Below are 14,244 nucleotides of genomic sequence, written 5' to 3' on the forward strand. Positions count from 1 at the left end.
AGAACAAGTGCTGTGATTTGAGTGATATCTCCAGGAAACACACACACAATTTTTGCAGGAAAGCTTTAAACCGTAGAGCATAAAACTCTTAACCCCAGGGTCGTGGTTTCGAGCCCCACGTTGGGCAAACCATTCCTGCGTTGCAGGAGGTTGAACTAGATGGCCCTCGTGGTCCCTTCCAAGTCCACAAGGCTATTGACACACACACACACACTCCTGGAAGTAGACGCCCACGCCGCCTCATTTGCATAGGCCCGCCCACCGGCCCACCGGATTGGCCGACCGACTCCCCGCGGGAGCCCCGCCCACCCCGCCTAAACTACCGCCCGCGCGCGGCCGCTCGGGCTGCTGAGGCAGCTTGGCTCGGGAGCGGCGGGCGGGCGGGCGGCTGTTGGGAAAGGCGGCGGCGGCGGCGCCGCGAGTGCGAGAGACGGGCAGAAGAGAAGCGGCGGCGGCGGCGGCGGGAGAGGAAAGCGCGAGTCCCTCTGAGGAGAAGTTAGGCGGGCTGCGCGGCGGGGGAGCAGACCGAAGTTGGCAGGCAAGTCCGGGCGGAGGGGGGAGAGGGGGTGGCGGTTGGCTTCTTGCCGAAGCAGGGGCTCCTTGGTGGCGCGCGGGCGACTCGCCTCCCCTCAGGCGCCCTCCCTAACGGCAGCGGAGCGGCGAAGGGGGTGGGATTTGGGAGAGTGATGGGGCGGGGCGGGGCGGGGGCGTTGGAATGCGAGGGGGGAGCGGGAAGGAGAGGGAGGGAGGGAGGGGGTGGCGTGACGTGAGCCGTGGGGGCGGGGCTCCCTTGACCTTTACCTGGTATAGAGTGCTGTTGCCCTTGCCCTGCTTGCGGGCTTCTCAAAGGCATCTGGTTGGCCACCGTGAGAGCAAGATCAGTGGCAAACTTTGTCTTTTGAAATTTCAGTGCCCAGTGTGGGTGAACCAGGCCTACTCCCATAAATCTGCCTCTGGTTAGATGGGCCTTGGGCCTGATCCAGCAGGGCTTTCCTTGCATTGTTATAACAGTCAGACTGGATGGGACAATGGCAGACATTCAGCTGCTACCACAGCCCTGTGCATTCGGAGGGGCGGTTTGAAGTGTTATTACTTGCAGGTGGTAATGGTGAGCATGCCTTATTATACCTAGGAAATGGAGTTAATGAAAGCCACATTGATAAATATTTATGGACTGCTATTGAGTGAATGGAAATTACTGCTTCATATGTAAATGTATGTAACTTGGCTTGCTGCCAAACCTTTAGCCTTGCAGATAAAAATTGGTACAATAGACCAGGATAGAAATCTCATCCACATTTCCTACAGTCATGTGGGTAACTTGTTGGACTTGCCACTCAAGATTTTCTGATATAAGATGAATTATTAATACCTTCCAAAATGGTAGCTAACTGTATTGAAAGGTTGCAGTGTTTGAGACTTCTTAGTTTAGATTAGGGCTTGCCCACACTTCCACTTGTCCCTCCTCTTCCCCCTTGTTTACCACTGAATTGGAATAAATGTCAGTCAGGTTTTCTGCGGATTGACATTTACAGTGGTACCTCGGGTTAAGTACTTAATTCGTTCTGGAGGTCCATTCTTAACCTGAAACAGTTCTTAACCTGAGGTACCACTTTAGCTAATGGGGCCTCCCGCTGCTGCTGCCGCGCCGCCGCCACGCGATTTCTGTTCTCATCCTGAAGCAAAGTTTTTAACCCAAGGTACTATTTTTAGGTTAGCAGAGTCTGTAACCTGAAGCGCCTGTAACCCGAGGTACCACTGTATTCTGATTCAGCGGTAAAGGGTGGGTTTTCCGGAGGAAAGTGGTGGGGCACTCAGACTTGTTTTTCTCCTTTACTTATAACACTAGAACTTGTACAAGTTCAGTGAAGCTGAATATTGTAAGATTTAGGACAGACAAAAGGCAGGACTTGTTCATGCAGCACATAGTTGAAGTATAGCATTTCCTCCCCCGTGAGGCAGTGATGGTGACCAACTTGGATGGCTTAAAAAGAGGATTAGACAAAATCGTGGAAGAGAGGAGCTGTCAATGACTAGTAGCCCTGATGACAGTGATCTATCTCCATGGTCGGAGGCAATAATGCTTCCGAATACATGTTGCTGGAAGCCACGGAAGGGAAGAGCGGTCTTGTGCTCAGATGCTGCTTGCAGGTTTTCCACATGCATTTGGTTGGCCATTGTGAGAATGGGGGTGCTGGACTAGATGGGCCATTGGCCTGATCTAACAGACTATTCTTATGTTCGACCATTTGTTCAATGTGTTTAAGTCCTGTGATGGATGGCAGCACCTCTCCAATACTTAATGTAACTTTTCCAGGTTAATACTTGAGATCTTCAACTGGAATTTGGAGAATTGGATGTGTTCTATATGCAAACTTGCCCTTTACCACATTAAGCTGCTCTTTGCCAATTAAGTATATTTTTGATTAAATGACATGGTTTTGTTTATCTGGTAGTTAAAGCAGTACAACAGCTGGGGTAGAGGACTCAACATCCTTCCTTATGCTCTCCAGCACTTCCCTTTTATAGTTGTCAGCCTCCTCTAGAGGAGAGATGAGGGAGCCAATTTTGAATCACGAATGGACTTATCCACCCAGGGGTCCTTTACCTTTACAATGTAGCCTGGTGAGAAGACCCCATCCCCTTTGCTCTGTACTAACAAATTGTATAAACAATTTCTTTATAACATTGCATTTTTTTCTTTGATTGTTGAGTTGTTGACTTTTGTCCTATTTGAATATTGATATTCTGTTTAGTAAGAGAGAAATCTATGAAGGCATGCAGATGGGATTTATATTTGCTGTTTCAGTATCTGCTAATTGGACAAAATAACGTTTTTATGGAATCACATTGAAACGGCTAGTCTTGAGGGAGTCATTTTCTACAAAGCATTTATGGTAGTGTTTTTAATCTGTTGAGTATCTATGAAATGTTAGTTACTGAAATAAATATGACTCTGAGCTGTGTCAATAACTGTGTGATAAATCTGAAGTGTTCAAATCTCTTAGTGGAGCTCTAGTGTGAAGCTGTAAATTTATTTCTTTTAATGCTATTGTCACAAACGTTATTTAGATTTGAATTTGAACTAGTATATGCACATAGTTGTCTGCCTTATGCATTTTAATCTAACATGGTACCTCTGGTTGCGGACAGGATCCGTTATGGAGGTCTGGCTGGCTCTCAAGGTTTTCGCAGCTGGAGGACCACTTCTGCGCATGCGCGCGCAGCAAAACCCGGTAATATACTTCTGGGTTTGCTGCTTATGTATCCTGAAGTTTATGTAACCAGAGGGTTACGTAAGCGGAGGTACTACTGTATTTTGGTAGTCTCTTGGTTTACTCACTGTGATTATCAGTGTAAAGTGATAGGAGTTCAAAGTTAAACTTTCATTATTCTGTTTCTCTTTATTGTTAACAGATCAACATAGTGAAATATTTATACATTGCAGCTGGCAAATGTTTTGGGTATGAACAAAAGTAGTCATATTGGCGTTTTAAAAAACTATTCGAAGGCATTGCAGGTATTTCCTAGTTTTTGAAACCCTACAGCAGTTTTCAGCAAATCAGACAATATTTTTAAGGGTCTCACAGAAAACCAATAAGGATGCAATCCCGTACATAAGTAGTGGAGAACCTCCAGCCTGCAGCCCTAAATAGCTGCAGCAGCCCCCCCCCCCATGTGACCTGTGAAGCTCTTTGGTCAAGCCACACCCACCTGCCCTCTGTCCAGTGTGACACACGCAAAGACATAAGTTCTTGCTAAAGTGAAGATTGTGCTGTCTTCAGCACTTGTAAAGCCAGAGGGTTTGGCAGACACTGACAACCAGCTGATTGGTGGCACTTACAAATTACTGTGTCTTAAAAATAGGGGAAGGTGTTTCATCTGACATCACAATTATGTCAGATGTTAAAGAGTTGGATAGGCCCACATGTCAAAATGACTTGTGGAAATCTGAGGACCTAAGGTCTTAACCAGCTGTAAATGATTCCCAGCCCCCGCTGTATGTGCTTACCTGGGAGTAAGTCCCATTGTGTTCAAAGGACTTATGATCTGAGGAGACATGTATAGGATTGCACCATTAATTGCTAATTAAATGATTTTTCAGGATCAAATAGTAAAAAAAAGTTAATTCTGAAGACATAGAATAGTTTGAAAACAATATTTTATTGTACCTGAAGTTATGTTTCAGTCACTGAAGCTATTTCCTTTAATTGAATTAGTGTCTCTGGTAGCTTCCTAGAGAGCATTTCAGATATCACATTTTAATTTTAAACTTTTAGATCTTCCCTTAATTCATGATGTATATTTTTAAGGAATGTTGACAACTGGTTTTGAGTCTTTTAATTATAGACTTGTATTTAATTGATTGCTTTTCAAAAGTTTAATAGTTTAATTTTTACTTAAATTATATACTGTCATTCAACAAAAATTCTCAAAGTGGTTTCCATAGTAAAATTTAAGTAGCAATTAAAACACATTTTATTTAAAGTTTTCTTTATATTTTATCTTCTGTTCCCTTTTTTGTACACACTGTTCTGTGATGCAGCTTGTTAAAATATACAAAAAGGAAAAGAAACTGTGTTAGTTCATAACAAAAATTACACCTGACTAACACCTTTATTTGGACAAATGAATATGTCGTAAACATCAGTTTGGATGGTAGGAGTGAGGAGACAAAGGCAGGCTTATGTTGAAACTACCAAGCCTGAATTTAGTGACTTCAAAATCAAGCCACCTTTTCTCTCTCACCTTTCCCCTTCTCAGCATCTAGCCTGATGAAGAATTCTGGAGAACAGGAAAGCTTTGCTCACTATTTTGTGACATTCTGGTTGGTCCTAGTAAAGGCATTGTGCACTGTGGATAGTTAACAGATGCCAGACTTTCCCTTATTTTTTTCCTTACTGTAAAACAAAGTAAAATGCTCTCCCTACCCCCAGCCTTTGAAGTACAGCAGCCAGAAAATAAACAAATTACTATAGCAAGAAATTTCATATGCTGTTTATATTTTAGGAATTAGGAAAATGTGGAGAGACGAACAAAAAGTGATAAACTGTTAGGCAAGATTACAACCGTGATTGGGCTCATCTCTGAAAGGGAGGGTGAAACGGACTATAGAGATGAGGTGGAGCGGCTGACAGAGTGGTGCAGAGCTAACAACTTGCTCATAAATACAAGGAAGACAAAGGAGCTTGTGGTGGACTTCAGGAGACAGAAGAGCAATGTCCAGCCACTTTTGATTGATGGGGTCTGTGTGGAGAGGGTAACAACGTTCAGATTTTTGGGCATTGAATTACAAGAGGATCTGTCCTGGAGTGTCAACACACGGGGGCTTGTGAAGAAGGCGCAGCAGAGACTGTACTTTTTGAGAATTCTAAGGAAAAACCATCTTCTGCAGAAACTGCTGCTTGCCTTCTATCACTGTGCCATTGAGAGCGTGCTCACTTATGGCTTATGTGTGTGGTACGGAAGCTGTACTACCCAGGACAGGATGGGGTTGTGCAGAGTTGTTAAGGCAGCAGAGAGCATTGTTGGCTGCCCACTCTCCACCTTAGAGCAGATTTATGCCACAAGGTGCCATAGGAAGGCACTGGACATAGTAAAAGATCCATCGCATCCTGGTCACTGTCTCTTCGAGCTCCTGCCGTCGGGACGGAGATACAGGACGATGAAGACAAGAACGAGCCGTCTTAAGAACAGCTTCTTCTCCAGAGCGATCTCGGCCCTGAATGGGAAGCCTGGACTTTGAAAGTCATCTAATCTTCCTTGCTGTATTATACTGTATTGTTTTAATTAGTGTTTTTATAGTTGTTTTGATTTTGTGTGGAGTGCCCTACCTGGGTGGATGGAGCAGCCAAGTAATTTCGTTGTCCCCGAGAGGGGGCAATGACAATATGACAATAAAGATTTATTATTATTATTATTATTATTATTATTATTATTATTATTAAATATATGAGGATAGGAAACTGTTCAATCTGGAACATTAAAAATAAAAACATTGGAGAGAAAAATATAATGGATGTTTTTATAGGACTCCTATTTTTAGTTGGATGACTTTTTAAAGAGGAAAATTAGGATATGAAAACTGCAAATAATTATTTTGTATAAAATTGAGAATAATGGGAACCAGGCTTACAGAAAGAATTACAGATATCCTCCTGGCTGTGAAACAATGGTCTGGTTCATATGATCCAATCCTGATTGATTAAGCTTGGGTATGCTTGAGCTTTGTGCACTTTCATCATGCTTTAAAGTTGTCTTCCTAATCTTGATTTCTTAGAAAGCCATTAAATGTAATTCATAATTCACACATAATAGGGGTTTTTTTTGCCATTCGTGCAAATGAAGTAGTGAATCAGCAGCAAAGGGATTGCATGGGCACGCAGCTCGTGTATGTCTTTGCTTATTGATAATGAAAATATGGGGGGAGGGGGGAAATACCTGCAAACAGAACTGATTTATATATTTAAAATAGTAGAATCATAGAATCATAGAATCATAGAATCATAGAGTTGGAAGAGACCACAAGGGCCATCGAGTCCAACCCCCTGCCAAGCAGGAAACACCATCAGAGCACTCCTGACATATGGTTGTCAAGCCTCTGCTTAAAGACCTCCAAAGAAGGAGACTCCACCACACTCCTTGGCAGCAAATTCCACTGTCGAACAGCTCTTACTGTAACAAGCAAAAGCATACATAGTTATGGTTTCAACATGGCCAGTATTTTGGTGCACATAAAAATATTACTACAGCCTTTGTTGTTGTGGCAGATGTTCTGAATTAGATGTTTCCATAGATTCATAGAACTATAGAATTGGAAGGGACCCTGAGGATCATCTAGTCCAACCCCCTGCAATGCAGGAACACAGCTGTCCCAACTGAGCTACCCAGGCACATAATCACGGAACAGTTGATAAGATTGTTTTATTTTCTTAAAGAGCAACTGCAAATTATATCTGGAATTTATGGCACTGCAGAAGTGGAAATTAACAGTAGATATTATCAAAACAATAGTTTTATTCAGTATTTGCTTTTCTTACAGGTTGGGTGTAAACTGCTTACGACAGCTATGACACCTGCTCTTCAAGAGAAAGCAATGAAAGGGCACGGTATCTGCTTATCATCTTCCTTGTCTTCAAGAGTGATGGAGTCCAATGATGCATTAGGCATGGGAAGTACCAGACCAGTAAAAGAGAAGATGAAAGACGGGTCTGTCACAAAAATTACTTGCTCCATGCTGGGGTTCCCCATTCCTCAAGCGAACCATAGCACTGATTGCTTTAACTTAAAATACTTGGGTTCTCAGTCTTCTAAACACTATCCAGTATTAATGAGCCCCAGTTCTACTTTCCATGTAAACAATAAAAATTGTGTGCAGAGGAACTCAGAAGAGCATAGCTGCTCCAAAGTGAGAAATCCGTTATGTAACAGCACTAATACACACTTCAGTCAAATTATTAATTCAGAATCTGGGGAGCAGGTCAGAGGGGAAACTTTATTAGGATCAACAAAGAACTTACCTGAAATGGGGAAACTATTTGATTCATGTTTAACTGAATCCCGCAATGTAGAAGAAAGGCAGCTTCCTAACTGTAAAGGGTATCAGAAGAATGGCTTTTTGAGCAAGGCATTATTTATTAATCCTGAGACAAAAAAAGGAGACCTGTTCCATCAAGTGTGTGATGATGCCCTGGAACCAAAAATGAACTACAATCCCAGTACTAAAGAACAGGAATTGAATTTTCATTTACTTCAGTGTGTAAGCAAGCAACAGGCTTTGCTCAGCCGGGCCAAAAGAACTCAGAAACGTTTGCAAATACTCTTGGCGAAGCATGTTGTCAAACACTGTGACCAGCAGATGAAATGCTTTGTGAGACGCCAACTACAGAGAATGAAAGCCTTTCATGATCCATCCGGTGTTTTGGGTGGCAGCTATCATAGATGCACCAATATTAAAATGGAAAACAGAGAGGCTAATACAAGTAAAGATATACAGCGTGATTTTGATGTTTCATCTGATGAAATCAAAGTGTTTGCTCGCTCAACAGCTGGACTCCTATTTCATGCGGAAGAGAGTTTGGATTCTGATGCCACTTGTAGCAGCTCAAGTGAAGATGATGATGAGCAGATTTCCAGAAAAGCTATGTCAGTGTAGGTATTAAAAGAATTGCTGAACTTCTGTGCTACAGTCCTGCATGCTCAAGTTCCATGTAAATCTGTGATATCTCTGTACATAAAGGACAGAAGATGTGATATGTTAATGACAGGATCTCCAAATTTTTTATTTTTGGAGTCAATTTCACTAAGTTGATAAAGTTTACTGATGTAAATGGAACTGCTCTTTGATCATAGCTTGTTATATGAGTCAAATATTACAGTACAGGCAATCCTTGCTTTGCATGGGGGTTCTGTTCCAGACCCCCATGTGCATTGGCAGGGCCAGAGTAAAGCGTTCTGCCCCGCCCCCGTTCCACTCTTTTAGTGATCAGGTCACTTCTGGGTTTGGCACTGTTGGGAGTTGCCTGTACAAGCAGCAAATTAGTGACACTATTTCAGCACCATTGAGATGTGTTCCCTGTGGCTGGTATCATCCAGCTGTGTCATATTTTTACATCCATTGAAGTAGTTTTCCAAGGTGTTCCCAAACACAGCTCATTATAGTAGTCTAAATGCAAATCATCTGGGAGTGTGGACAAAGGTGACAGCCTATCTGTGCTTGAGGGCCTGCAGTTGGCTCACCAAGCTAAACTGGTGAAAGGCACTTCATGCAGCTATTGTGTCACGGTGGCGCTGTGATTTAAACCACTGAGCCTCTTGGGCTTGCCGATTGCAAGGTTGGCTGTTCGAATCCGCGTGATGGGGTGAGCTCCCGTTGCTCTGTCCAAACTCCTGCAAACCTAGCAGTTTGAAAGCATACCAGCGCAAGTAGATAAATAGGTACTGCTTCAGTGAGAAGGTAAATGACATTTCTGTGTGCTCTGGCTTCCATCACGGTATCCTGTTGTGCCAGAAGCAGTTTAGTCATGCTGGCCACATGACCCAGAAAGCATGATCTGCCTTAAAGCAGAGATGAGTGCCACACCTCATAGTTAAATTTGACTGGACTTAATCCTCCAGGGGTCCTTTACCTTTTATATATTTCAAGTCTGGATTGCCAATGTTACATGGATGGTTCTCTCTCTTATGATTTTATTGGCTAACGTATGCCAATAAAGGCTAAATGAATGAAGGTACTTCATGCCACAAATGCCTTGGACATGGCCATCCAAGTTCATGTAAACCTGCTTAAGCCTTAGGGTCTGTATCAATTGCCTATGTTCTCTAGGCATTTGATTTATGGGAACCAGGAACAAGACCTTCTCCGTAGTGGTACCAAAATTATGGACTTCATGTTGCACTCATGTTCTGCTTTCAGGCATTTGATCCACATCTTGTTGGCCAACAGGATGCTGGACTAGGTGGGCCATTGATTCAGCAGGCTCTTACTATGTGCTATATAATAATAATAATAATTTATTATTACGGCTATGTTTTCAACTCTGTGCAGAAATCAGACTCAATTCAGCTCTTTCTGTTTTTAGCAGATGCTTCTAAAAGGCATTTTATGATATATTCACTGCTGTTTTAACATGTTACTTGCTAGTTATTGTAGCCCCAAAGGCTTCTGGGGGGAAAGTGTCAGATTTGTGATATCCTAAGGACTCTTTTGGGATGCGGGTGGCGCTGTGGGTAAAAGCCTCAGCGCCTAGGGCTTGCCGATCGAAAGGTCGCGGTTCGAATCCCCGCGGCGGGGTGCGCTCCCGCTGCTCGGTCCCAGCGCCTGCCAACCTAGCAGTTTGAAAGCACCCCCGGGTGTAAGTAGATAAATAGGGACCGCTTACTAGCGGGAAGGTAAACGGCGTTCCGTGTGCTGCGCTGGCTCGCCAGATGCAGCTTGTCACGCTGACCACGTGACCCGGAAGTGTCTTCGGACAGCGCTGGCCCCCGGCCTATAGAGTGAGATGGGCGCACAACCCTAGAGTCTGTCAAGACTGGCCCGTATGGGCAGGGGTACCTTTACCTTTACCTTTAAGGACTCTTTTGAGTTGTCTTTCTAAAATAGTGATTATCTCTTCTAACCAATGTTCTGTGTTCTTCCTATAGATCTGACTGGAAATGGCTGGTAGACAGAGCTAATGTTGGCTGTCGCTGGACATGGCTTCAAGCCCAGATTTCAGAGCTAGAATACAAAATCCAGCAACTCACTGACCTTCACAGGCAGATTCGTGCCACCAAGGTATTGTCAGTAAGGAAGAAAAATGGGTTATTGAAATAAAAGATTGATAAATGTTTTTTCTCTGTGTTCTGTGGTTTCTGGTATCTAAGCAAAAGCCATTATGTAAAATCTACAAAGGTCAATGAAATAGTAGGCTGAGTTTGAGTGTTGTGTTTGTTTGAAAGTAGGATTGTGGTCCAGAATCCATACTAAGATTTGTAGTTTACTGGGCGGCCTTGGGCAAGTGACTGTTTCCCAGCTTAATTTATTTCATTCTTAAAAAAAAAAAAAAAGAGGCGAGGGGGTGAAATCCATCTTGTTTTGTTCTTGTGGTAGTGAAGCTCTGCTGTGAAGTGTAGTCATAGACTGGGAACAGTGACATGAGAGAGAGGTAGGGACTGGTATGAGGAGGATGAAGAGAGGGTGCTTCTTATTTTGGTAGTTTGGAAACAAGTAAGTTGTGTGCATTGGGATGGACCAACCAAAACATTGTCTATAAGTCTCCAGTATAAGTACAGTGAGGAAGCAATAATTAATAGACAGGACTCCTCAAACACAGTCATAAACAATCGATTAAAATAATTTTCATCTTTTCTTGAAGTGTAACTAAACAGAAAAAACACAGATAGGCCACAACTATCTTTTCCCAAGGGGTGGAGAGCATGGAAGAAAATGTTATTGGAAGCAGAGAGTTGTCGACCGGTACCAGCAATCTGAGTCTTGGTTTTTTAGTGATACCTGGTTCCTTGTAGATTAATCCTTATGGAAATAAAGAAAATAGCTATTGTGGGCAAGTGAAAGCAGATCTTTACCCCCCCCCCAAATAATTTGTATTGGTTTTCATGTAAATACAAGAACAACATATAACTACAGTAACTTGTCCAGTGGCACAGTCTTATTAAGTTTCATATGCAGTACACAGTACACAAGCAATAAGTTTTTTTATGCATTGTCAATTCAAGTATCCTCTCCGCAGAGGAAAGCAGATCTTTATGCGTATATTGAATTGCCTGGTGATTAAACTATTTTTTTGAAGAAAATTTATTGTGCACTTTGCATGATGATTGAGTTCTTTATATAAGGTAATCCAATAAAGATCATGCTTGGTAATCTAGAGGGACAGATTTAATTTATTTTTTAAAATCAAATCAAATCTTTATTGTTACAGTCAATGACCAGCATTAAGGAAACAAGATAAAAGGCACATAGAATGCACTATCAAAATGTGTATAATAAAGAAAAGGCTGGTACTCGTCAATCCAGCATCTCTTCTCAAAGAGCTGGAAATCCAAGACCTCAGCCCATAGTAAAACCTGGAGAGGCTCATATGTATGCAGGCAGGCAGGCAGGCCTGCAGATAATCTGTTTTGCAAACTAACACTGTCCCAGAAACAAACAAGTTGCCAATATGTGTTCCAAATTGTTGACCATATAAGCCTTCTAGCTGCACCTTTTGTACCAATTGTCTTCAAAGGCATTTCCATACGGAGCAAAGGACAGTAATCCAGTCTCAGTTGTGAACAGAAGATGTGTCACTGATGCAAATCTTGTTTTTTATTATTTATTGCATTTATATCCTCCTCTTCAAGGAGCTTGGTTCTCCTCATTTAATTCTCACAGCTATTCTGTGAGGTAGGTTAGGCTGAGAGGAGGTGACTGCCTCGCAGTGAGATTAATGTTTGAGTGGGGATGAGTGGGCTGATTTACAGCAACTTGCAGGTCTGATTGCTGAATCATACACTGGCCCTCAGGATGTTTCATTTAGCAGATGAAACTAGAAAATGATACAACAATCAATACATAGATTTGTATGCCAAATTTTTGAACTGGAGCAGAAAATCGCTATAATGTTAGCTGCTTGCAAAAATTGAAGTTGCAGCTTTATTGTCTTGTGAGATTATTCACCTTGTCTGTATACAGATCACACTTTGAGCTCTAAATCATTAAAGTGTTTCAGGGGGCTGCAGCAGTTTGAAAGATTACATTTGTTACACAATTGTGTTCAATTGCTGTTGTCTAGGGAATGGTGATCCTAGAAGAATTTCCAAATCCAAAGGACTTCTTGAAGAAGCGAACACAATTGATGGACCATGAAGCTTTATTAGACACCACAGGGAATTCACATGCATCCCTTGAGAGGCAGGATGCTTGGCCGGAACATGATTTCGAAATGTCACCCAGCAGTCCAACTCTGCTTCTCCGCAACATAGAAAAACAGGTATTCAAGTAAGAGTGAGCATCAGATAGAATTAGATAATTTGTAGCAAAACACAGGTACACTGTAATAGCTTATTAATAAAACAAAGTTCCATATTTCTGTAAGCATGATCTGCATAAGTTGCAGGAAGTGGGAGATTGTGTAGTGGTTTTTGTACACTCAGAAAGCATCTTGGAAGCTGTAGTGTTAGACTTGGTTTGGCAGGTCTTAATTCAGAAATTTACTTGTGAAATTCACATTGTCCAGTAACAGTGTCTCCATTTCATCTATCTGTTATGAGGATAAAATGTGATATATTTTATGTATGCTACTTGAGCACCTTTTATGTCACCCATCAGCATGATAAAGTCAAACATTTCAGTTTCAGGCAGGAGGGCTGTGGAAAAAAGTCTTGGTTTTTCATTTCCCTCCCTGACTTTTTCCCTTGCCCTTGAGCTTGGTATTCATAATTATAGTGTGATTTGCAAAAGAGATTGTTTAATGTGACCATTGCATGAATGTGTTTTGTGCTTATCTAGTGCAGGGGTGGGGAATTTATTTGGTGCAGTGGTTCTGATCTTTATCTTCCTTCTACCCCCATGGGCCAACTTTGACAGGCGAGTGGGACCACCTACCTGTCAAATCATCTGAAATCATAAAGTCAGGTGGGGGCGGGAGAAAGGGTGGGGCTTGGTCAAAAGAGGCTTTGCAGATGTTGCTGATTGGAAGTCCCTTGCACTGTGCTTTCCTGAGCACCAGCTGATTGCTGGGTGCTTTAGAAGCACTGTGCTTTGAATATAATCCTGAGTTCTTTAGACTGTTATTTGCTGTGCATTCAATTCAAGGTTTTCCCTTTGATTCTTCTTTCAGAGTGCTCAACTGAGTGAAATAATCAGCAGTCTGATTACTCCTCTCAATCTGTCTCCCACATCATCTCCTCTTTCCTCAAAGTCCTGTAAGCAGAAAGAGTTGGCCAATGGCATCTCTATAAGGTACGTGACACTTTCATGTATTTCATAATAACTGGATATTTAGCATTTGGGGGAATGTAATATAAAATGACAGTACAACTGTTGTTTAAATAACAACAGTATTATTATTTAAACAAACTTGCAGTAGTTTAGTATTACAAGGCTGCAATCCTATACACACTTGGGAGTATTGCTGCAATCCTACCCCCCCCAAATACCTGAGAGCCCCGCCCCCATACCACTAGAACTTAATTCTGAGTAGACATAGCATTGCATGGTAAGTACTTTTAAACTCAGTAGGGCTTGCTTGTGAGGAGACATGTATAGGATCAATGTGTTTTTAAAAACTCCCTGTTTGATAATAATGAGGATGCTGTTCAGAAGAGGCTGACATTGCTTTGAAATACTGTATATGAATTGCATAGAGCAATTACCAAGATAATAAATATATTATTTTAACGTAATATTCTCCTTCTATTGTAATAATGGTGATATATGATAATGTAAAGCACATTAATACAACAATATAAATCACGTTTATAAAGTTAGTAAAACAAAATATAAATGAGTTAAGACAATAGACTTGGAAAATAAGGTTGTTGTTCAGTCTTCTAAAATCAAAATAGTCATTCTATCATGCAATAGGACAGGGTGAGAGATGGGATTTCAGTGCTTCTCCATTGGTTCTGCTGAAGGATCAGCAACTTTGGGCTCTTTTCCAAATTGTTCCATTCCAGCTGAACATTACAAGAATGGCGTAAGGAAGAACTAGTGTTTGAGCTTGTTTTCTTGCCATGAAGTCCTTTTCCTTCTGTGCCATG

At 41.9% G+C, this 14,244-nt stretch overlaps 1 protein-coding gene across 7 annotated transcripts in view; it reads left to right on the top strand.

Moving 5' to 3' along the window:
* The first annotated feature begins 341 nt into the window (after positions 1-341).
* KANSL1L (KAT8 regulatory NSL complex subunit 1 like) overlaps positions 342-14,244 on the top strand; it is a 29,474-nt gene continuing 15,571 nt past the window's right edge. For 2 of the 7 annotated variants that reach the window (XM_077919464.1, XM_077919469.1), the window contains exons 1-6: positions 823-1,108; positions 3,154-3,236; positions 7,043-8,151; positions 10,144-10,276; positions 12,276-12,473; positions 13,323-13,444. In XM_077919464.1, the coding sequence (XP_077775590.1) occupies positions 1,021-1,108; positions 3,154-3,236; positions 7,043-8,151; positions 10,144-10,276; positions 12,276-12,473; positions 13,323-13,444 (1,733 nt within the window). In that variant the 5' untranslated portion in view covers positions 823-1,020. Of the gene's footprint in view, positions 539-822; positions 1,109-3,153; positions 3,237-7,042; positions 8,152-10,143; positions 10,277-12,275; positions 12,474-13,322; positions 13,445-14,244 lie in introns of those variants that run through there. The other 5 variants (XM_077919459.1, XM_028704865.2, XM_028704870.2 and 2 more) reach the window with 5 other exon arrangements.

Source organism: Podarcis muralis, chromosome 1 (genome assembly GCF_964188315.1).
Source record: "Podarcis muralis chromosome 1, rPodMur119.hap1.1, whole genome shotgun sequence".
Lineage (NCBI taxonomy): Eukaryota > Metazoa > Chordata > Lepidosauria > Squamata > Lacertidae > Podarcis > Podarcis muralis.